Source organism: Galeopterus variegatus, unplaced genomic scaffold (genome assembly GCF_000696425.1).
Source record: "Galeopterus variegatus unplaced genomic scaffold, G_variegatus-3.0.2 Scaffold3159, whole genome shotgun sequence".
In the NCBI taxonomy this organism is placed as follows: domain Eukaryota; kingdom Metazoa; phylum Chordata; class Mammalia; order Dermoptera; family Cynocephalidae; genus Galeopterus; species Galeopterus variegatus.
Window position 1 is genome coordinate 9,718 of NW_007729270.1, and position 23,908 is coordinate 33,625.

Consider the following 23,908-nt stretch of genomic DNA (forward strand, 5'->3'; position numbering starts at 1 on the left):
ATAGAAGTGATTTGATAAAATAATCTTAGTCGACAATGGCTGTTTTGCAGAATCTAGCTTGTTAATTCCAGTGGTTGTAAAAAAGGAAGAAAATAAGTTATTTGCTGTTAATAAAAGATATATATTCACTATAGAATTGAAATATGAGTTATTTAGTGTGTGGCATTATATTTAAAATTATTATTTTTCCTTTGTATTTAGATCTTTCTCTGGAATTAAAGGACTCCAGCTGAAAGTTAACCTCCAACCCAATGATAATTACTTTTTCTACGTGAGAGCAATCAATGCATTCGGGACAAGTGAACAGAGCGAGGCTGCCCTCATCTCCACCAGAGGTACTTTCCCCTCATACACAAGGAGCTATTTACAAGCATTTCCATCCCTTCCCTCCTACCACCCAAAGAGTACATCTTAGAGGACATCTTCAGAAAGCCCCCAACCTACCATCAGTGCTACCTATTTTGTCATACATATTTTGACCCAAAGGTCAAAGTTAAAGATGTTTCTTTTATTTTCTGCTTTAGAAGTTCCCAACCTTGGCTACCCATTAACAATCAGTCAGGGTGCTTAGCAAATACTGATGCCCTGGCCCCACTCCCAGAGATCCTGATTTAATTGATCTGGGGATGAGCTTGGACATTTGTGTCTTTAGAAATCTCCCTAGATGATTCTTGTCTGACTCACGTGTGCTATAATTTGTGGTTCTGTTTGTGTTTATGTGGCGTGAGGTGGTAGCAGGATGGGGATATTCCTAGTCCATTACACTGTGAACTCTGTGGACAAGTTTTCACTCTTGTTCTTCTGTTTATTCTTCGTGCCAGGCACATGGTTTGTACCAATCAATGTTTGTTAAATGAATGACTAAATGACTGAGTGCTCACTCAAGGAAGTGACAAAACTGTTCAATGACATTTTGGGGAAAATACCCAGATGATGCCAACAAAAAATGTTTGAGTATTCTCAATTATTGTAAAAGTGAAGAATGGAAAGGTGACTGTTTTATTATTTTATCCTAGACCCCGAGATGGCACAAGGTTGAGGAGGGCACATTAAATGATTTAATTAACTTAACCAGCAAAACTTATTTGTGATGTAGTTAGGGCCAGCCTGACGTTTATGAAGAGAAGACATGACAGCTGCCTGCCCAGAAATATTTCCCCATAGTCCGGGTATGGTGCCTGCACCTTCATTGTTAGAACCTCACCTTTAGGTGACACCAGTGCATCCCCAAATTTTAATGTGCACACAGATCTCCTGAGGATCTTGTTAAAATACAGATTCTGATTCAGTAGGTCTGGGGTGGGGCCCAGGACTGTGCATTTCTTTTCTTTTCTTTTTTTTCTGACCGGTAAGGGGATCGCAACCCTCGGTACGGTGTGGTCCGCACCACGCCCAGCCAGTGAGCACACCGGCCATCCCCACATAGGATCCGAACCCGCGGCCTTGGCGCTACCAGCGCCGCACTCTCCCGAGTGAGCCACAGGGCCGGCCCCCAGACCGTGCATTTCTAACTAGTCACCAGGTAATGTACTTGCTGCTTGGTCCAAAGAGCATACTTTGCATAGGAGAGTGAGCTCTAGTACAGGATACACCTGTGAGGATGTACCTGCACCAGGTGTAGGTAACCAGCCACTGGCATCTACGAATGCCTTACCATGAATGAAATGAAAACACTGAGTGGGGGATTTTGAAGTCAAGGGAAATGGAGACTAAAGTCTGAAATGTGGGGTTGGCCCAGGGACAGCACTTGATGTTGTGGCAATGTTATAATCCTATTTTCTTAACTGCAATAGGAACCAGATTTCTCTTGTTGAGAGAAACAGCTCACCCTGCTCTACAAATTTCCTCAAATGGGACAGTGATCAGCTTCTCTGAGAGGAGACGGCTGACGGAGTAAGTAGAAGAAAGCACAAGTGAGCTGGTGCCTCGGCAGTGGAGGCTCAACGTGTGTCGCAGCCTCACGGGGGCGTGCTCCTGGTTTAATGAACATGCCTTGATGTGGATGGAATATAATGGCACACACGCAGCTCAGCTGTGGCTCACTACTACAGGGAAAGTGGCAGTGATAGTTCGCACCCTGGAGTGTCCATATTTTTATTGGAAATACAGCACAGATGGTTTTGTTTAAAACATTGGCTGTTTTAAGGTATTATCTCTGGTTCAATGAAAAGAAAAGTGTCCAGTAATTCTTACATTATTTTCAATAGCAAACCGGATTTTGAACGAACCCACTTGAAAAGGAATAGAGGAGAGGGACATTTTATTGAGTTCCTAATTCTGGCCACAGAATCTTACCCCCTCCCACCAGTAGCTCCCTGTTGGGTTAAAGCAATAGCTATGCGAATTATCTGGTTGGGGTTATTGACAGACTCTTGCCGACATAGCCAACTGTATTGCTACAGACAATTCATAACTAAAGCCAAAACATTTCGTTATTTTAGTTATACTGTTTCCATTTGTACTGTCAGGGTTAGGGCTCACACCCTTCAAACCCATTGTACCGACTGGGTCCCAGACCCCTCACACGCAGGTCCACGTTAGGTAATTGGGAAAGGTCCCGGGAGCCATTGGCAGACGACATGAGCTCAGTCCCCAGCTTCTTCAGCAATGGCAGCAGCAGCTTATAGAAGCCTCTAGCAGATCCAGCAGCAGCAGTAGTGGCCTCACCATGGTCCCCCTACCCCCAGGAACATCCTAGGGGTGGGGGGGCCCTGTGGATCAGAGCCACTCGTCCTTTATACTTAAGTCCATAACCCAGGACACCTGGGTGCACATGCACAATTACATTAGACAATAACCAAGGAACACCTGGGCACACGTGCATATTTACATCAAATACTCAGTAAGATTCTGAACATCTGAGGGGCCCTGACCATTTACCTTCACTTTCCCTACACTCCTCCAAAAGGAAGAATCAAAGAGAAGAGACAGCCGCAGAGGAAGCGGGGGAGACTGCCCTGCAGTTTGCTGCAACCTCTCGTGGAGATTTTGAGGGTCAGAATGGCCAAATGGGAGAAAGTATGTGAAAGTCTTTCGAAAACTAGCACATGTGAAACACCTGCTGCTGAGGCTGCTTATGTGCCCAGCAAGTGCTCATGACAAAGCACAACAAACCAGGCAACGGTGACTTGCACTGTTTTCCTGCCTGTCTGAGGTTGCACCCTGCCTGTCTGAGGCCCAGCTCGAGTGTTACCTGCTCCTGGAAACGGCCAAGTGTTCTCTGGGCCCTGACGTCCTTTGATCTTATCTGTGTAAAAGGACTGAATTTGTGTAGTCATTTGTCAGCCACTCAATCATGAATAACCCTCAAGCAGTAGCCCTGTCTTATGCATCTTTGAATCCCCAGAATCTAGCATGGGGCTTGGAAACACTGTAGGTGCTAAAAATATACAAATGAGCGAATTCAATATTTATTTTTAAAAGATTTAAGAAGTAGATTAGGTTTTTCTGTCATTTTTTGGATTTCTCAAAAAATAGAAAGGATAAGAAATAGACTGGAGGTTGGTAAGAGTTCATAGGTAATAACTGATGGTAATTGTAATGTATTTTATAGATTTTATTTATTTATTATTAACCTGAAAATTAGCTCATAAATATCAGGTAGCCTGGCTTTGCTCCAGAGAGCAAGGGCTTGCCAGTAGCCACCTCTCTGAAATGAGGTTGTTGGGTAAAGACATGAGAAAGTGAAATACATTCCCTTGAATTAATCATTTTCTCATCTGTTAAAGAAAGAGGGAGAGGATGCTGACTGAATATTAATGCTGCTTAAATTAAAAATGCTTCCATGCTGTCTCAGCCATTTCCAAGCAAAACTGAGCAATTAATGCAAGCAAGGTCACCCATCAACAGTTGAAAGTGCTTTGGTTCATTTCACTGTGGCTCTTTGTAAAAAATAGCCAAGGTGAGACAAAAAAAAAGACCTTTAACCAATTTCTCAGGGGCACCTACGACAATCCAAAGAGGCCAGAGCCATGAAGACTGTGGACCACAAGCCTCCACAAAGCATGCTAGTCACACCTGGTTAATTCCTCACTCTGCTCTGCTCTGGCCTCACCAGCTGCCTTGCCATTTAAGAGCTGCACCTCATTTGGTCACTGTGTCGAGTAAAGTCAGTAGACACTCGAACTCATTGTTAAAGAAGGTTTTGAAGATTCTTTTTTTGTAAGGTTTGGAAGAAAACTTTGCAAGTCATGTTCCCCTTCTGCCTCCCTTGTATGTCCTCCCTCTCCATAAAGGCAGAGATTGTGCCTTTTCTTTTTGTCTTGCCATTATTCTAGTTATTTCCTGGTTCCCACTTCCTTCAAGAGATGCAGTGTGTGATATATGCATGTTGTATGTGACAGTGGAAATATGTTAAATGCATGTTGAGAGTTTGGAGGATTCTGTGACAATCTGATCAAAGTTATAGGCACAACAAACAAAGAATGTCTTCAGTCAAATTGAAGCAGTTTGCAAGGATGGAATTCTATCTAAACTGTGTGCACATTTGTGAATGTTGATGCTCGAGAGATAAAGGCCAGCAATTCCTGTGCTAGCTAAGCTTAATCTGATCAACTTTGCCTGCAGAATCCCATCAGTGCTGGGTGAGGAGCTGCCTGCCTGTGGCCAGCATTACTGGGAAACCACAGTCACAGACTGTCCAGCTTATCGACTTGGCATCTGCTCCAACTCAGCTGTGCAGGCTGGTACCCTGGGACAAGGGGAGACCTCGTGGTACATGCATTGCTCTGAGCCACAGAGGTAAGCCAGAGCCCTGCCTGCCCCTCCCCTCTTCATCAAAATGTCATCCATGGATGTCTAGGCAGGGTCTCTGATGGACCTAACAAGTAGCATCCCACTCTCTTGCCCAAGTTCTGAACCAATTAAAAAAAAACAAGAGTCAAGTATATGAAGACTGTACTGTTGCTCTGATTATGGAGGAAGCTAATTTTAGAGAATATGAATCATACTTGAGGGCAAGAGGGTGTCTTATATTGAACCCTATTACTAGGCAGACTCACCCACCCGGAGCCCTGGCCAGGCTGGCTTCTCCACCCTGCAGGGCAGGGTTGGACCCTGGAGAAGCAGAGAAGGATGTGTCTCTCCTCAGGTGGCTCATGACTAAGAGATAGGGAAGAAGAAGGGGCTACTGGGCTATGCATGGCCAGTTTTTCCCTCTAAACTCACCCCAGGGTGGAGAGAGGCCACAAGGGTAATGTTAAAAGGGCTCCCTCCAGAAAGAAGGAATCGACAGGAGTGAGGAAAAAGTGAACCTCCAATACCTCCCCCAACATTTGTCTATATCAGGGGTTGGCAAACTACAGTGCATAGGTCAAATATAACCCACTGCCTGTTTTTGTAAATAAAGTTTTATTGGGACATAGTCATGCTCATTTGTACGTGTTGTCTATGGCTACTTTTGCACTACAATGGCAGCACTGACAGAGATCAAATGACCTTCAAGTCCTAAAATATTTACTGTCTGTCCCTTTACAGAAAAAATTTGCAAGCCCTTGGTCTGTTATTCATATTGTTTAGTTGGTTGATGTGAAAAAGCCATTAATCTGTGTTAGTCTCAGAGAGATCAATCAAGCATGTTATGATCTGAACATACTCACAGGATGGTCTAATAGAGACAGCATTGGACAGGGAGCCAGAAATCCGATTTTGGTCCTGGCTCCATCCTCAACTAGTCTCCTATTGGCTGCTCACCAAAAGTTGGTTAACCCATTGAGCATGCCTTATATGCTTCATCTGTCTCAGCAGGGGACAATAGTGCTTGGCCTACTACCTTTTGGAGTTGTGAAGATCACATGAAATCAGGTACAGGGAAGAGCTTTGAAATTGTAAAGTATCATACAAATGTGCAGCATTATTCAAATGAAGTGCTTTAAAAAGGAAGCCTTCCGTGCTTGCAAGTTCCCAGAAAGGCCCACAGATTGGGATTTTGCATATCTCTGGCTGCACGTTTCTGCCTGCATCCTACTTGACAGTTTGATTCTCTGAGATGTTTCATAAGGATGCCATCTCCAAGCACTATTTAAAGTCACATTTCATCAAGTCAGAGCAATTATGACTAATTGATATTCAGCACTGTGCAATACTTAAGGACCCAGCCCCTGCCCAGAGTTTGAAATCACTCAAACTCAGACTCAGTAGATTTAGAGCCAAAACTAGATATTAATTTCATGAAAATGCCGTTAGGCACTTGAACCCTTAAAAATCTAGACCAAAGAATAATCTCCAATAACAAATTTCTAGACTCTAGAAAACAGAATCATATATTTTGTTGACAAGTTCAACCTACAACTTTGGTCTTTGGCACTTTCAGGCCCAGGGTGGGTTCCATAGATTCTGGACAAAAGAGTATGTAAGCCTGTGTGGTCACAGCGCAGAGAGGTCGGGTCTCAAATGCCTTCATTTCAGGTTCAAGGGCTTCACACAGAGCACCCCTGTCCTTTAGAGCACTGGGGGAATGGCTGGGGCAGACCCTCCTAGGTTTTCCACTTTTTCTGCCTTAATGATTTTACACCAACCTACATTGATCTTGATTCTACTCATGCAGAATCTGAGCTTTAAGATGTCACAATTGGAAAGGAGATATTGAGATAGTCTCAGGAGAATCCTGAGAATTCCTAACTTTGCCATCGTAGATCAAGACGTCTGAACATCCTTTCCCAATTTCATCAGCAGCCACCCTGCCTGTACTGTGCTTCAAGTCTCTACCCACTCCCAGCTAGCACATGTGTCTAAGTGGAAAATATTTTGAAAACATTGTTTTCATCATGCCCCTTCCTTTTCTGCTCAAAAATCTACAAACATCTCCAGCTATGTCAGAACTCAGGTGGGACCCCCTGAAGGGCACGTTGAAGAGGGGAAGCCAGAAAGAACATAACCAGGCCAGGGCAAGAGGAGCCCTGAGGGGAGCAGCTACAGTGTTGAAAGGGGTCTGGGCCGAGTCTGGGCCAGCGGTGAGATTCAAGGGCGTGGGGGCCCTTGGACAGGCAGATCCAGGGTTTTGCTGGTGTTACTTGAACAGGGACCGGCAGTCCCAAAGAAGGGCAGGCAAGAGCTGAGCAGGGAGTCAGGCCCTGGGCAAATGGGCTTGGCTTCAGGCCCGGGTTAGCTTGGTGAAGGAACTCATGTGCTCAGTAGGAAACGAAGGCAGGTTCAGGGCCGGGCAGATTTTGGGTCCTGCAGAACTGGTGAAGCCAAGTTTCTACAAATGTCTTTCCCTCCTGGGCCTCTATCATGGGGTTTAGCTCAAGGACTGACCAGTGCTGGGCCTGTGGGGACCAGGGACCTTCCAAACAGGGCAAGGGAAATGGCTCGTTTGTGCATTCAGAACCCTCTAGACCAGCACTATGCAATAGAACATTCTGCAATAATAGAAAAATGGTGTCACAAGTGGCTATTAAACACTGGAAGCGTGGCTAATAGGACTGAGAAACTGAATTTTAAATTTAATTAAATTTTTTTTTTTAAAGATGACCGGCACTGGGATCTTAACCCTTGCCTTGGTGTTGTCAGCACCACACTCTGCCAAGTGAGCCACAGGCCGGCCCTGTAAATTTTATTTAATTTTAATTTAAGTGGCCACATGGGACTAGTGGCCACTGTATTAGACAGGGCAGGTCTAGAGCCTGGCCTCTGACTGACTTAATCTATGCACTTATCCTAAAAGTCACTCACATGGCCCCTCCAGACTCATCAGGCAGATGGCGATGTTCTCTAGCACATGTAGGCTTCCTCAGCCCCCTTGTCATTGCCGTCCCTGTGTGGGTCTCTTTCTCCTTCTCTTCCACCTATTCAAGTCCTGCCCCTTCTTTGTGGCTGAGTCTGAGCCTATCTCAGACTGATGCTCCCAAAGCCATCGGTGAAAGCCCCAGCCCCGCAGCTGCTCCACATTGTTGCCCCCTGAAACGTCTGTCTGCCCTGCAGGTTCCTTCATGACGCTCTGTCACCTCTCTCAGCAGGGCACTTAGAAGGCCTTCACCTTCACAGAAGTCTGGCTTTTCTCCCAATCACTGCGAACATCTGCCCTTGCACGAGAGCTTCTGTCTGCAATGGGGTTGCTGACCTGTGATCCCCTAAATACTTGCACTTGAGCTTCTGGGCCATAAGCTATGGCACAGCTCTTAAAGGTCCTTGGCACTCCCTGCCAGACCAGCCACTCCCCTGGACTCATGGGCCCCAAACTGCCACCATGTCACTGTACTCCCACCACTCAGACCTACCGTATCTCCAGATCTTTCTGTCATCTCTTTCCTTCTCTTCCACCTCTCATTTCTTCCCTTCCCCTGCTTTCAGGGCCCCATCCTCAGTTTCTCGGACTGCTAGGAGAAAACACCAAACTTGGGTTACATTTTTGCACAGAACAATTTAGCTTTTCCAGTCAGCAATTTCTCTCTCCCAGCCTGGCCTTCAGCTTATTCTTTCATAACTCAAACAGGTTCACTAAATGTGTTTCGTCAACACTTTTACAGTCTGTGCTCTGAGATGGATTCTCAGCTTTGGTCCGTGTTCAAGTCATTAAGTTTCTTCCTGCCCCTCTCTGCATGGGTTCCCAGAGAGCAAGGCCAGTCCTCTACAGTCCTTCATCTCCCCCAGAGTGCCCAGTAAAGTGGGGGATTCACACATATGCCCAATGAATGCTGGTTAAGTGGAATCTATTCGAATTGAGGAGAGAAATCAAAGGCAACCCCCTGGCTGCAAGGCTGTGGGAGAACATTGAGGAGATGAAAAGGAAAGCAGGTTTGGGGCAGGGGGAGTGTGTACAAGGGATGAAATTGGCAAAAATAATGAAATCTTTCTTAAACTTCATAAAGGCCCTTACATAAGTTACCTATAGATTTTTTAAACTGTAAAATTAATACATTGTATGGAAGGTAAGCCTGCAGTACTTTTTAAAATACACGGCAGCCTCAAAGGAGTTTTATTCAAAAGAATGACACACCATGAATGCGGTAGTTAAAACATGTGGGCAGCTGGGAAGAATTAGAACGTTGGGAAAAATCACCAGGGAGGCTTATGTTGGCTATTCTGGGACTGCCTGTGAGTGTAGAAGGGGCAAGATTATTAAAAATGCTCATCTGTTGGAATGAGCTTTGCATTTGAGCATTTAGGAGGGATCTGGCTCAAGTATTTGGATCAACGTTATTGCAACTCAGTATTGTGAATCGAAGTTAATGACTGAAAAATTCGTTATTTCCAAGTGATTCTCCTTATCAAGTTCTTTAAGATTTCCAAAATTTTTTATTTCCCAATCTGTTTCATTTCAGATATGCGTTCTTCTACAGTGGCATTGTGAGTGATGTTCACGTGACTGAGCGTCCAGCCAGAGTGGGCATCCTGCTGGACTACAACAACCAGAGACTCCTGTTCATAAATGCTGAAAGTGGACAGTTGCTCTTCATCATTAGGCACAGGTTTCATGAGGGGGTTCACCCTGCGTTTGCCCTGGAGAAACCTGGAAAATGTACTTTGCACATGGGGATAGAGCCCCCGGATTCTGTAAGGCAAAAGTGATCCTTGGCTTTTGGAGTTTGCAAGAACACTAATTCAAATTTGGGGGGTCTGTTGTTCTTCCCTTTGGGTGCTATACATTATTCAACAAGCCCCCCCTCACATCCACACTAACAATAGCCACATGCACAGCAATCATCACATGAGCAAAACCAATAAGAAAAGCTCAACTTTATAGAGCAATGTGTGAGTAGAGGACGAAAAAAAATCCACCCTTTGGTTTATATGTGTCTGAGTTCTTTCCTAAATTAAAAGAACTTAAACTTGTCTTGGGAACCAAAATAGAGAAATGGACTTCCACCTGTTTTGCTGGTAAAAAACATCTCTTGATGGGCAGGTCGGGGTGAAGAGAAGGTTGTGCTAGTAACATATCTCCTCTGACAAAGAAACATGAACATTTTCACGAGAAAATGTCACCTCACTTCACTAAAGGATGATGAATCTTAATCATTAGAGTGTTTGAACTGATCTAAATTTATAATGAACTCTTTTGTAATAATGTATAGTGGAGAATATGAGTCTCTTTTCCTGCAATTTTAAATGTAGAAAAGTACTAGATATCAGAAATTCGCATTTTGTTAAATAAATGGTTAGAGTCTATAAAGCAATACACGTTATGTGAATTTATTGCATGTAACTTACCAGTCTGGCATCTCTGGACCCGGACAAAGTGCAGAGTAAGTACCCGTCACACCTCCGTGGGTTGCGCTACTGTTGGTTTTCATGTGAGAGGTTTACACATATATATTTTAAAATATAAACACTCTCGGCCCATAGTTATAGTCAACTACCAGAAGCTGGGAATCTCTTTTTACTAAAATGAAGTGATTGGTCATTTTTAGATATTATACTGAAATCTCTCGAAATCTTCCTAAAATATGTATGCAAAATTGATAAATCTAGAATGCACATTGAGATGATTGCTTTTTTCTATAGTGTGGTGAATGCTTTAACCATATTTGTAGGATTTTAAAAACCATTATGAACTCAGTTATTTTCTTGAATTGAGAAATAATACTCTACTTTTAAAATATATTCTAAAATCTATTGTTTAATGGCTAGGAAGTCCAAATTGGATCTGTAACTGTGTTAATAGGGCCCATTGAAAGCCATTGCCACCTGCTTTGAAATTAGAGCAGTTGCTGGAAGACGGAGTCTTTGCAAAACTGGAGAAGTGACTTGCAGCTTTGTGCAGAATGTTATCTTCACCATTTAAAGTCTTGACAGTGTTATTATCAGGGTCTGACTGATCAGCCATCTGTGGTCATTATTACTATTTTTTTTTTTGGAGGGAATGTAATGTAATTATTTTTTTTAACCCGTCTATCTATCTATCTATTTATTTATTTTTATTGGTTATGAATATTCATGAGATACAAAGCTAATTGTCACCCCTCATGCCCATGATGCGAGGGCCAGATTCATACTGTCAGCATACCCATTACCACAAATTGCATTTGTACATCATGTCCCCCCCCGAATTATCCCCAAGCTCCCTCTCCCTCCCCCTTTCCCCCCTACTCCACTTTGTAGCCCAAGGAATGTTCCCTCCCTCTGTAAGACCAATGTACTACTGTGGTCTTTCTTTCCTTCCTTCTTTCTCTCTTAGCTCCCACATATGAATGAGTACATGCGGTATTTATCCCTCTGTGCTTTGCTTGTTTCACTCAGCATAAGTTTCTCCAGGCTCATCCATGTTGTTGCAAATGGAAGTATTTCATTCTTTTTTATGGCAGAGTAGTATTCCGGGGGGGGGGGATACCACAGTTTCCTTATCCAATCATCCATCAATGGACATTTAGGTTGGTTCCATGTCTTGGCTATTGTGAAAAGAGCTGCAATGAACATTGGAGTGCAGGTATCACTTTGACATGATGATTTCCATTCCTCTGGATATATACCCAGAAGTGGGATTGCTGGATCATATGGAAGATCTATCTGTAGTTGTCTGAGAAATCTCCATACTGTTTTACATAGTGGTTGTACTTACAGTCCCACCAACAGTGCAGGAGTGTTCCCTTCTCTCCACACCCTCGCCAGCATATGTTATTCACTGTCTTTTTGATTATAGCCAGTCTAACGGGTGAGGTGGTATTTCAATGTAGTTTTAATTTGCATTTCCTTGATGACTAGTGATTTTGAGTATTTTTTCTTGTACTTGTTGGCCATTCGTATGTCTTCCTTTGAAAAATGTCTATTCAGCTCCTTTGCCCATTTTTTAATTGAGTTATTTGGTACTGTATAATTACTGAGTTCCTTGTATATTATGGATATTAATCCCTTGTCAGATGCATAGTTAGCCAAAATTTTCTCCCACTCTGTAGGCTGTCATTTCACTCTGTTGATTGTTTCCTTTGCTGTGAAGCTTTTTAGTTTGATATAGTCTCATTTATTTTTTCTTTTACTGCTTGTGCTTTCAGGCTCATGTTCATAAAGTCTGTGCCCAGACCTAGTTGTTGAAGTGTTTCACCTATATTTTCCCTTAGAATTTTACAGTTTCAGGTCTTATACTTAAGTCTTTAATCCATTTTGAGTTGATTTTAGTGTATGGTGAGAGGTGCATATCTAGTTTTATTCTTCCACATATGGATATCCAGTTTTCCCAACACCACTTGTTGAAGAGGCAGTCTTTTCCCCAATGTAGATTTTTGTTGCCTTTGTCCAATATCAGATGGCTGTAAGCTTGAGGGGTGATTTCTGGGTTCTCGATTCTACGCCACTGGTCTGAATGTCTATTTTTATACCAGTACGTTGCTGTTTTGGTTACAATAGCTTTGTAGTATAATTTGAAGTCAGGTAGTGTGATGCCTCTGGCTTTATTTTTTTTTGCTCAGGATTGCTTTGGCTATTTGGGGTCTTTCGTTGTTCTATATGAGGGGTGAGATTGTTAAAAGCAATAACAACAGTAGCAGCAGCCACATAAATTTTAGAATTTGTCTTGGTTTGGGTTTCTCCAAAAGTAGACTTACTTGAAGACTTAGTGCTGGTTGTTTACATAGGAGGCGATTCCAGGAAGAACACTTGAGGAAGTGGGGAATGTGAGACAGGAGGGGGGAAGCCAATAAAGGGAATGTTCTACGAGTGGATTATTACTACTGTGGGCAATTGGGCTCACTCGGGCTGGGGGCCCCACTGGAATCCACATAGAACATGACAGAGGCTGGCACTTAACCACTCCTGCCTGACACCTATTGGTTGAGGGTTGCCTCAGGGTGTGGGGGGGAGACATTAAATTCCCTCTTCCCACCTTTCCAGGTTACATTCCCTGCAAGCTCCCCTGGTTCCAAGAAAGCCCTCAGAGAGAGTTAACAAGAAACGCAAGCATCTGACACAGGACTAGTCAGTGTGCCGAAAACTGTCCGGTGTCCCTGCTGGTGCACTCTAGTTGGCTGGGGACAACTAGGGCAGGACAGCAGCAGCACCTGCCATTGTGTTGGAATGAAGGGGAAAACCACTCTAATGGGAAGAACTAGGTCTGAATCGTGATTGAGCCCTTACTTGATGATCACTTTGGACAACTTAGATTCTTTAATTATGCCTTTTTCTAAGGATAATTGTAAACATCAGAGTGAGTAAGTGTGTGAGTGGCACGGCACTCTGTAGTTTATAAAACATCATGACAAGGAACTCCAGTGATCCTTTAAGTCCAACCTTCCACTACATTCCCTGCAAGTGGCCCTCCTGTCTCTGACTCTGTGGCAAGTGATGGTGAAGGGTAGGACTCTGGGGTCAGGAAATCCATGTTTTAGCTGCCTCTGTCTGTGGAGTGACAGGAGATTTCCTGGTGGGTCGTGAAGGTGTTATTCTAGTGCAGAAAGTGGAGCTAAGTTAATGCTATTTCCCCACATTGTCAAACAGTTCATTATTCCTTGGCCCTTTCCTGATTTCCATTTCCCCTTTCTAATCCTTTCTCTTTGTACAGCATAGGCCCTCAGAGGGAGAAAAGGAAGTCAGCAAATTTTAGTCAAAATTGCTCCTCTGGAAATCTGTCAGTGGTGTTTATCATTTAATAACATGAACAGTACATTCATTCTCTCTTTTAATCCTCATCAGAACCTTGCTCAGTAAAAATTGTTGCCATTTTATAGGTGAGGAAACTAGTCTCAGAGCAGTTAAGTAACTTGTTCATGGCTATAGCAGCAGGTGGTAGAGTGTGGATTTAGGTACAGCTCAAACCTTGAGCTAAGAATAAAGTGATTATATTTTGTTTCATTCTTTATTGTAGAATATTTTTTCCACAAGTGTGGTGTGTGAGAATTATGAGTGTGTACACACACACACGCATGTACATGGGCATGTATACATACACACACATACATTTTCTTTCCCAGTGAACTGACTTTCTAATAAGCCTTGTTTTCTTGTTGGTGCTGTTGTAACTCCTGGCAAACATGGGTTTACCTTGATTCTTTCTTCAATAACAGTGACCTTAATTAATTTATGCCCAGCATTATTTGCACATGGCACTTTGAGATTTCAAAAGGGTCTATAACCTTCTAATTGTGGAGAAAAGACTACATGTATGAAACCACAATGCTGCTTCTAAGAGGTATGGGGTCAAAATAAAGGAATTTGTGGGAAAACGAAAATGAAATGAGGATTAACACTGTGGTCCTTCTCTGTTTGCACACACATCCGGCAACCTTGGATGGACATAGTCTTTGTCAAGTTAGAAATATGTCTCCATTGGAGCAAACCAGAACATATTCCTGTTGTTTTTCTGGAAGTGCTTTCTTAAAGTTCAGCAGAACTGAAGTATTGTACTTCATCACACCCACGTACAAAGATGTGTGCTTCAAGGACCAAACGCTGACATTCTCCCATCAGAAGCATCCTGCAGGCCTCAGAGGCTTGTATCTCAAGTCCCTTCTCATCTTCACTGCATTAATCACCCATTAATCATCCCAAGTGTTCAATTGCTGAAAGAATCCACAGGAATCAAACAGTTTATAATCATGGAACAGCTCTGTCACAGGCAAAGGATGCAGTACAGCCACACAGAAGAAGGAGAGGCATTGAAAAGGGTCCTGATATCACAGGTGCATGATTCTTTGTCCTCCCGATGTTGAGTTGCAAAGTCTGCACATTGTCTCCAGGCCTCAAACCACCACCAGTGTGCACGTGAAGCACCCTGGTACCAGGAAGCTCACATTTTCTTCATGGTGGTTGTGGTGGTGGTGGTGGTGAGTCTCTCAAAGTGAGCTGGTCACATAGGCACTTTCTAACTATATGACTAGCCCTAACTTTTAAAACTCACCCATAGGCTCCACCAAAACCAAATGAAAATCATAAATTCAATGATTATTACTAAATGGGGCTGATACTTCCTGATGGATCCGTGGTTATAGAATGTCACTTATTTTCAATAAATAGATCCCATGTCATTGTCCAAGGGTCAGTAGCTCTGTAGGTATGCATGTGGCCAGTTAAGATCAGTTGAAATTAACCCATGCTAGGCACTTACAGTCCTGCATTCCTGAGCCCAGCTGCTGAGGGGTGTTTCAAGAATGCTATTAGTAAGAGTTGAGTGCATCTGCTGCTGATACCATCCCCTTCATGTTCCTGGTTTGGTGACTGCTAGGGCTAGGGAGTGACCCTAGGCACACCTCTGAGCTGAAGGAAGTTGGATCTGATTTCCCGCCCCTACACAGTGTCAGGAGAGAACCCATATTCTCGGCTGTTTTTAGAGCAGGAGATCTACACCTCTCATTTTCCTTTAGTACCCTCAAAGTGTATGTGGTTGTGCCTCTGTTTTATGTGCCCCTGTTTTGGTCGTAAGTGAACTTGCTTTCTATGCTAAGTTTGTTTTTCCAACTGATACCAGTAATTTCAAATCCCCAAGTGTAGTGGACAAAATTATGTTCCCCAAAACTCATTGAAGCCTGAATTGTGTCCCCCAAGTTTTAGGTGTCAGAAACTTGGCCCCCACTGTGACTGTTAAGAGGGTGGGAGATCCTATTATGGTAATTGAAAGGTGGATGCTTAAAGAGGTGATTGGATTGTAGGACCGTGCAGTAGTGAATGGATTAAAAATGGTGGTCAGGAGAGTGGTTCTGAGGGTTTTAAAAGAAGAGGAGAGTCTGTCTCTCTCCCTGCTCTCTCTGCTGCCACCATCTTGCAATGTGAGACCCCTGGGTCACTGTCACCACCATCAGATGGACTTTGGACTTCCCGGCCTCAGAAACTGTAAGCAATAAATTTTGTTTTCTTATAAATCACCCAGTTCGAGGCATTTTGTTATAAGTAACAAAAGCATACTAATATACCAAGTAATATATAAACTCAAGAATAGCTGGAAGATGAGGAACATTTAACTTGGAACAAAGATAGCTTAGGGAGGGATATGAGGTCTTCAAAGATTTGAAAAGCTGTTATATGGAAGGAATTAGGTTTACTTTGATTTTTCCACTAGAACCAAAGGATGGGTAGAAGTTGAGGAATTTGTTTCAAGAGAAGAACGCCCCATCAGTGACAGTTGGATGAGGGGCATGCTGCTTAGCAGGTCCTGAGCACTCAGAGTCAGGCAGAATGATCAACTGTCTGGAATAACAAAGAGTAGATTCCTGCTTTGGGTTCTAGATACATGGTGTGATCCCACGGTACTGGGGTCCTACAGAAGTGCCTGAGGGCCAATGTGGGACCCAATGGGAAGGTGAAGAGGGCATAAGTTAAACCCCTGTCCCATTTCATCATGACAGCTCAATTTGTATGTTTTACACATTGGGTTTCCTATAATAATTCATTTGATTAAAAGATTTCCATGGTTGGGCTGGCCCGGTGGCGCACTGCTACAGTGCGCCGCTTGGGAGCGCGGTGGCGCTCCCACCGAGGGTTCGGATCCCACATACAGACTGGTTCCCGCTCACTGGCTGAGTGAGGTGCGGGCGCAACACCGAGGGTTGCGATCCTGTTGCCGGTCCCGGTCCAGTACGGGCGTGACACTGAGGTTTGCGATCCGTTGCCGGTCACGAAAAAAAGACAAAAAGGAAAAAAAAAAAAAAGATTTCCATGGTTAAGTAAAGTTTGAAAACTAGATAACCACTGAGATTCAAGTCTGACTATTGTGACTACTATCCAAATACTGATAAAATATTGATTGCAAGAAATTCTGAAATCCCAAATTTCCAATAATTCCTGCAGATGATTACATACCTTTTTGGTTAATTCCTCTGACTTTCTGCTTCCAAATGCTCCTCCCTCATGTCCAGCCATCTCATCCTACTTCTTAATGCTTCCCTAATCCCATTTGGTCTGCATCGTCCTGAGACATGGACACAGTGCTCCTTTGATTTGTTAAGGCGGCGCTAACACAAGGCTGACTCTACTAGTGGGTAACACAGCTTTTGTTGAAGACTTGGGTTTAATGAGGGAAAATTTTCATGAGAGAACATGAAACATAAAGCTGAAGGTGAAGCACCCAACATTGTGAGGACCCCCTTCTGACCTCATCTTCAGCCCTGTCTTCCTGCCATGCTGTACAGACTAGCCTCTCCATTTTACTTTAATCTTTAAGTTTCTAGCCTCTGCTCAAATTTTGGTTTTTCATATCAGGCAGTGGAACTAGAAAACATCAGAACATAAATGCCTCTCTTACCAATATAGACATCTTTTATAATAATATGACAGCAAATTTTCGCCCTTCTTATCTTCACCTCTTCTATCCTGACAAGCTCTAGGCCCCTCTTTGCAGAACTAAAAAGTGCATTAAAGTAATGCCCCAGACCAAAGGACATTCCTCTGCCTGAGACGAATTTGACTATTACCTCTGAGAACAGTTTTAAAATCCCCTTAACATCTCCCCTTTACTGGTTTTGTTGTAGAACTAGCTAATGATTGAAAATCCTTTCTCAACCTAACTGAAGACCCTAGACTTCATGTTGAGCTGCCCCAATCCCATGAAGGACTTTACTACTTGAAGAACTTCAAGGGGAAATGACACCCTTCTAGAATCAATATGTTATTTGAACATTTTATAACTTAGTGGGTGAAATACTTAAGAAAAAAGAAAATGGGGAAGGAGAGGCAAAATTCATTCATTCAGCACATATTTATTGGTACTTACCGTAGGCTGGGCACTTTTTAGACTCTGGGGAGATTGTCGTCATTAGATCAGACAAAATTCCTGCTTTCAAGGAGCCTATATCCTAGTGGAGAAAGATGGACAATAAACATGTATAATATGTCAGTGAGGAATAAGAACTATAAAGAAAAGTAAATGAAGGCAAGAGAATGAAGAGTAATAAGAGGCAGGGGATGGTATATACTTTGGGTATGATGAAAAGTTCTCTCTGATAAGATGATGTTTGAATAAAGACCTAAATGAAGTGAGGGAGCATGCCATGTGGATATCTGTGAGGACAAGTATTCCACATAGAAGGAATAGCACGTGCAAAGGTCCCGAGGCAGCAGCACAGAGGTGCATTGGAGGAACAACGAGGAACCTGGGGGTGTGGGGGCGCAGTGAAATAAACAAGGGAAAGGAGTGGTCATGGATGCAGTCGGAGTAGCTGGGAACCAGTTCATATTGGCCTTGATGGCCAAGGAAGAACTTCAGGTTATATTCTGAGTGAGTTGGCAAGAAGCAACAAGTATGAAGAATAGATGCAATGGCAGTCAAAGAACTGGCTTTCTGGCATTCAAGTGTTATGTTTTCGACATTAAACAGGATGTTTCATAAAGGCCACCTGGGCTGGCCTTTGCCAGGTCTCCGCTCCTGCAGAGAAAGGGCCCAAAGGCATAGTGCAGGTGAGAGAGAAAAAAGACACTCTTTGTCTTGTGCTCAGCTCTATCCAGGACTCCTGTGGCCCTGCTCCCTTCCTGTTCCAAGGGGGGCAGCCCCTGCCGCCTGGTTGCCATTAGGACCAGCCTAGTACAGAACGGTGGGGGAAAACTGCTATTGTTCCCAGGCTGATTTTGTGCTGAACTGAGCCTACTTGCCCTCTGTGAAGAGGTGGCAACCACCAAAGATGGAAAAATACAAGCACGCTTGAAGGAAATATTTCATATCTTTTCAACTGCATGATTTTGCAGTTACAAGGAAGACGAAATAATGATGTCATTTAGGGAGGCTGCCCGGCCAAACAGGGCCTCATAGGTGTGTATATATGTGTGCATGTGAGTGTGTGTGCAGACTTTGTGTGCGTGTATGTGTGACTGTATGTGTATGTATAGGTATATGTGTGTGCACTCACGTGTGGCAGTGGGGGGGCAGAGGGAGAGTTATTGCTACAAATCAGGTCTGGTTTTCTCATTGAAGATCCAGAAACTGAATTTGTTAGAGCTCCCCAAATGTTGTCAGATTCGTGGAACTCACCCATATTAAACAAGCTCACAAAAGATGAATTAATAATTCAGAACTGCCAATTGCTTAATTTATAGTGAGAGTTAAAATTGCCAAAGAGGCTGGAGAACATGTATCTGCTGGTTGGAGGACTCTCTCTCTAGACCCCTGAGCTTTGAGGCCTGCAGGCACCCATCACATTTGGGGCTGGGCTGCACTTGCTGCCTGTGGTTACCTCCCTCTCAAAGTCCACACATTCTGGAGAATTGACTTAACTTCACACAAGAAGCTCCACAATAGTCAAAAGCTCTTTGGTGGTCCAGCAAGCTCTGTGGATGATCATAATAGCCAGCATCATCAAACTGCCATGGCCAGCCATGGGGCCTGGATAGTTGAGTTTGCTATCCAAGAACTTTCTCCCTGCATCAGTGCTGGGCTTCCCTGAGAAATCCTGGTCCTATGGGGCTTCCTATCTATTCAGTCCAGCTTCGTATATTCACAAATCTTTTTTTTTTTTCGTAAGGTTGCCTTAAGACTATTTCCTAGACTATGGTTTTCTTCTTCATTTAGTGAATACTTGATTAGATTCTGGACCCTGATCTGAAAAATGTTGTGCTTGTTATGGTGACCACTGTAGATGATAGAACATTATCTATTATGTGAAGATCTTACTAATTTAATACTCAGAAGGGAACCATACCTGCAAATTCTTAGGTCACACCTCACTGTCTCTCCCATGGATTGACTACAGGTGGGAGAAGAACACTTTTATTGAACGATTTGTTGTAATTGGTGAGAGAGACAGCAGCTCGGAACACAAATCCTGGAGTCATGGAGACATGGGTTGAGACATGGCTCTGCTCCTTCACAGTTGTGTGGCTTTGGGCAAACTGCTCAGCCTCTCTTAGAATCCTCATTGTAAAGCAGGAATAGTACTTGATATGCCTTGAATGTGTCCCCCCAAAGTTCATGTGTTAGAACTTAATCCCCAGTGCAATAGTGTTGAGAGGAGGGAACTCTAAGAGGTGTTTTAAGAGGAACTTTAAAAGGCTCTGCTCCCATGAACAGCCTAATGTCACCGTAGTGAGAGTGGGTCATAAAAGCAAGTTTTGCCCCTTCTTTCTCTCGTGCGCTCTCTTGCCCTTCTGCCTTCCACGTGGGATGACACAGCATGAAGGCCTTCACCAGATAAAGCCCCAAGATCTTGGATTTCCCAGCCTCCAGAACTGTGAGCCAAATAAATTTCTGTTCATTATAAATTACGCAGTCTCAGGTATTCTGTAATAGCAGTGCAAATGCACTAAGATGGGTTGTTTATTCATTCATATAACAAATATTTATTGAGTACTAAGGTGCCAGGCACTACTGTAGGTATTAGGGATATAGCAGTGATCAAAATAGATAAGTATCCCTGCCCTGAGGAAGTTTATGTTCTAGTGGGAAGGAGATAAATAAGTAGACTGTTTATCAGGAAGTTGTATATGCTATAAAGAAAAATAAAGGTTGTTGTGACAGGTAAATGAAAAAAATTAATGTATGTGAAGTTCTTAGCAGAGTGCCTGGTATCAAAAAACAGCAAAAATATTTTAGCTGTTATTATTAATTCAGCTACAGTTATAGAGCTCAGTGTACCCCTCAGAATGGCACAATGTTCTTACACACACCTTGGCATGTAGTTATGTTACCCATGACTACTATATCCCCAATAAAAGTTTAATATTTTCCTGTTCTTACTCATTGTAAAGATTCAGAAAATATTTAGAACAAAAGATAAATCATCCTTAATTTCACCACTCAGAGATAAACTATGTTCATATTTGTGTGTATTCTTACAGGCTCTTATTTTCTTTTTTTCTTTGGATACGACACATCTACAAACATTTTAAAAAATGCAAATAAATCGCTGGCTGGTTAGCTCAGTTGGTTGGAGCACAGTGTTGATAACACCAAAGTCAAGGGTTTGGATCCCCATACAGGACAGCCACCAAAACAAACAAACAAAAATGCAAATAAAATCACTATTATGTAATCTCTTTTTGTCACTTAACACTATGCCATGGACATCTCACATCAATAAACACTCACATTACTGTTTTAATACCCAATTGTAGTCCACTCAAAAGATGGACCTTAAACTCCTCAACTAGTCCTTATTGATACATATTCAGTTGACATCCAAGTTTTCATTTCTATAAAAAATGCTTTGGTTTTAAAGGCACCAACTTCACTATTTGGCCTAGAGTTTATTTTGGATTTGTCATGGGAAAATGTATATTGTTTCCGTATTTACTTTGAACTTTAATCAGTTTTTAGAAACCCAACCGGGAAGACCAGAAACTCTTTCATGGGGCAAGCTTGGTGCCCACTTTTATTTACAATCAATTCAATATAATGATATTTAACTACATTCAAATTAAATATATTTTTAACATCTACCATGTCAAGGCACCGTATTGGTTCCTACTGGGAACCAAGATGAGTAAGACCTTCGAGGAGGCCGTGACGGGCACACGGGTATCTATAATACGTACGCCATGTAAGTAAGAAGAGTCATGGAGTTTCAAATGAGGGAGAGAACGTATCTGTTTGGTGTGACCATGAAAGATTGTGCAGAGGATGAGGCATTTGGGACATGCCTTGCTGCATGTGTAAGATTGTAATAGGTGGTGACGAGGATTAGTGAAGTCTAGACAGAAACAACAACATGAGACCAACAGGTGAGACAGGATGGGTTTGGGGAAACCACCCAAATGGGCACAGGGAACATACTAGGAAGTAGTGGGCAACAAACCTGGAAAGTACCTTGAGCTCAAATGATAATAGTATTGAGATAACAGGCAGGAATGTTTTTACTTAGTACAGTACATAATGGGGGGTTATTAAAGATCTGTGGCCGGAGAGTAAAGTAAATGGAATAGGCATACTTACAGATGTGGGCTGCCAGCTAGCAGCATAAATAGGTGGCAATGAAGTTCTGGAATGGGATACTAGCAAAGAGGAAGGAAAGCAGGGTATAGACTCCAGAGCATTATGATATAGGATCTATAGGTTACAAGGGTAGATTAGGAACAAAGAGGCATAGACTACTCAGGCTTTTGAACCTGGGTTCCTGGGAGCATGACTGTGCTCTTAGCAAAAAAGCCAACAAAGAAAACACAACTGGCTTATGGAGAGAGAGATCAGTTCAGCTGGGGACATGTTGAGTTTGGGGTCATGCACATGGAGCTGTCCAAGTCTCAAGTTCACGGGACAGTTCAAGGCCAGAGGTGGGGGTTGTCTGCATTAAATAATTCCCTTACCACCTTTGTGAACTTGGGGGGAAGTTATTTAACAGTTTTCTACCTCAGTTTCTTAATGTGCAAAATTAGGACACTATTGTGTCCTCATCCTGCTCTTGGGGCTGTTGTGAGAAATAAATTATTTAATACATATCAGGCACTTAGAACAATGTCTGGCATATAATAAGTAATCAATAAATGCTAGCTTTATGTCATCAGTATGTTGATTAAGCAAGATTTTTGAGATATATTCATAAAAGCCACTTTATTTTTGTTTCCTTGTGTCCCTTATATTCGGGGGGGAAATTCTAAATAAAAATGTAGGAAGAGGAACGTGGGAGGACTTAGGTGGGCCTTCTTAGAAGAAATGTCCAAACCAAGGCTTGAGGGCTGAGTAGAAGTTGGCCAGATTGAGGGGAGTGGGTTTGAGGGCAGGAGGAGGGAAGAGAAGAACGTTCCCGACATTCAGTAAAGATGAGGTGGTGAGAAATAGCCTGATGCCTTAGAGAGACTACAGGTAGATCGGCACGGCTGTGGGGGCACCTGTGGAGGTACTGTGGGCGGTGACTTGAGGTGTGACTGTGCGTATGCATGATTGTGGATATTCCTGTGGTGAGACAGTTTTTCTCTGAATGTGCCAGGTTTTAGCATAGGGCCTCATACAAGGTGGGCAAGAAATAAATATTGTTGAAAGTGAAGTCTAAAAATTACATAGGCTTTTGGTTCTTCTTTAACATCATTTCCCTTCTCACAATTTAGAACCACCATGTGTCAGCTTCCTTCACTGGAAAATTTTAGGGCTATTCCAAACAGTTCTTGGATCTTAAGTCAGAGGGAAATAACTATCTCTTTGGGTTCTTCAAGCAGAAGCTCCCATGGAATTGTTTGCTGGGAACCAAGCTTTTTCAGATAGTAAAGACAAAAGGTGGGTGAAGAACTGAAACCTCAAGGTCAAGAATTATCATTCAGATGGGGTGAATAAATTTAACTCTGTTCAAAACACAAACTACTTCAAAGGTCATTTTCTTAAGGAAAAAGTATTGATCAGTGATGTCTCTCAGGAGATCAACTCTGGTTGAAGTATACTTTATATTGCTTTTTACTTTGTCTTCTTTCAGTGAATTAAACTATAACCAAGCTTATTTCTTGATTTGCATTTCTCCTTAATTATTCTGAGCTAAGCTCTACCCTGCAGAGCTCTAGAAAATGGATAAAATATGCATTTGAGTGTTGAACAGCAGCGGCAGACACCTACACACCAAACCCCGGCTGTGTGGCATGCTGCCATTTCCTCAAGTCATTTCAGGTCAGAAACACCTCTGCTCCCCAATAATACTTTTTAGGGGCCCACACAGGATGTCTCTCTATGCACCTGATAACATGAGAGTCAGGGAGCAGTACCTTGTTCTGCACCCTTCTAATAATGAGACCAGGGCTATTTTCTTGCCCCTATTGGCATAGGAAGGATTCTTTAGCTCAACAGGACACCCTGTGAATTACCTCTATAGGACTTGAAGTTCAAAACCAGAGAATAATTTTGCTTTATTGCTACCCAATTAAGCAGAGCTTTCCTTTAAAAATAATCTCAATACAGGGCCGGCCCGGTGGCGCACTGGATAGTGCGCCGCTTGGGAAGCGCGGCGGCGCACGCCGCCCGAGGGTTCGGATCCCACATACAGACCGGCTCCCGCTCACTGGCTGAGCGAGGCGCGGGAGCAATACCGAGGTTTGCAATCCCGTTGCCGGTCCCTGGTCCGGTACGGGGGCAACACTGAGGGTTGCGATCCGTTTCCGGACACGGAAAAAAGACAAAAAAAAAAAAAAAAAAAAAAAAAAAAAAAAAAAA

General features: G+C 43.0%; 1 protein-coding gene across 1 annotated transcript; it reads left to right on the forward strand.

Annotated features, from left to right (window-relative positions):
• Positions 1 to 201: 201 nt before the first annotated feature.
• On the forward strand, positions 202 to 10,112 carry LOC103599953 (cardiomyopathy-associated protein 5-like; the record flags this gene model as incomplete). Its single annotated transcript, XM_008584156.1, has 4 exons — positions 202 to 335; positions 1,794 to 1,893; positions 4,567 to 4,740; positions 9,261 to 10,112. Coding segments are annotated over 4 exons (655 nt in total), but the record flags the coding sequence as incomplete, so codon positions are not given.
• Between the last annotated feature and the right edge of the window lie 13,796 nt (positions 10,113 to 23,908).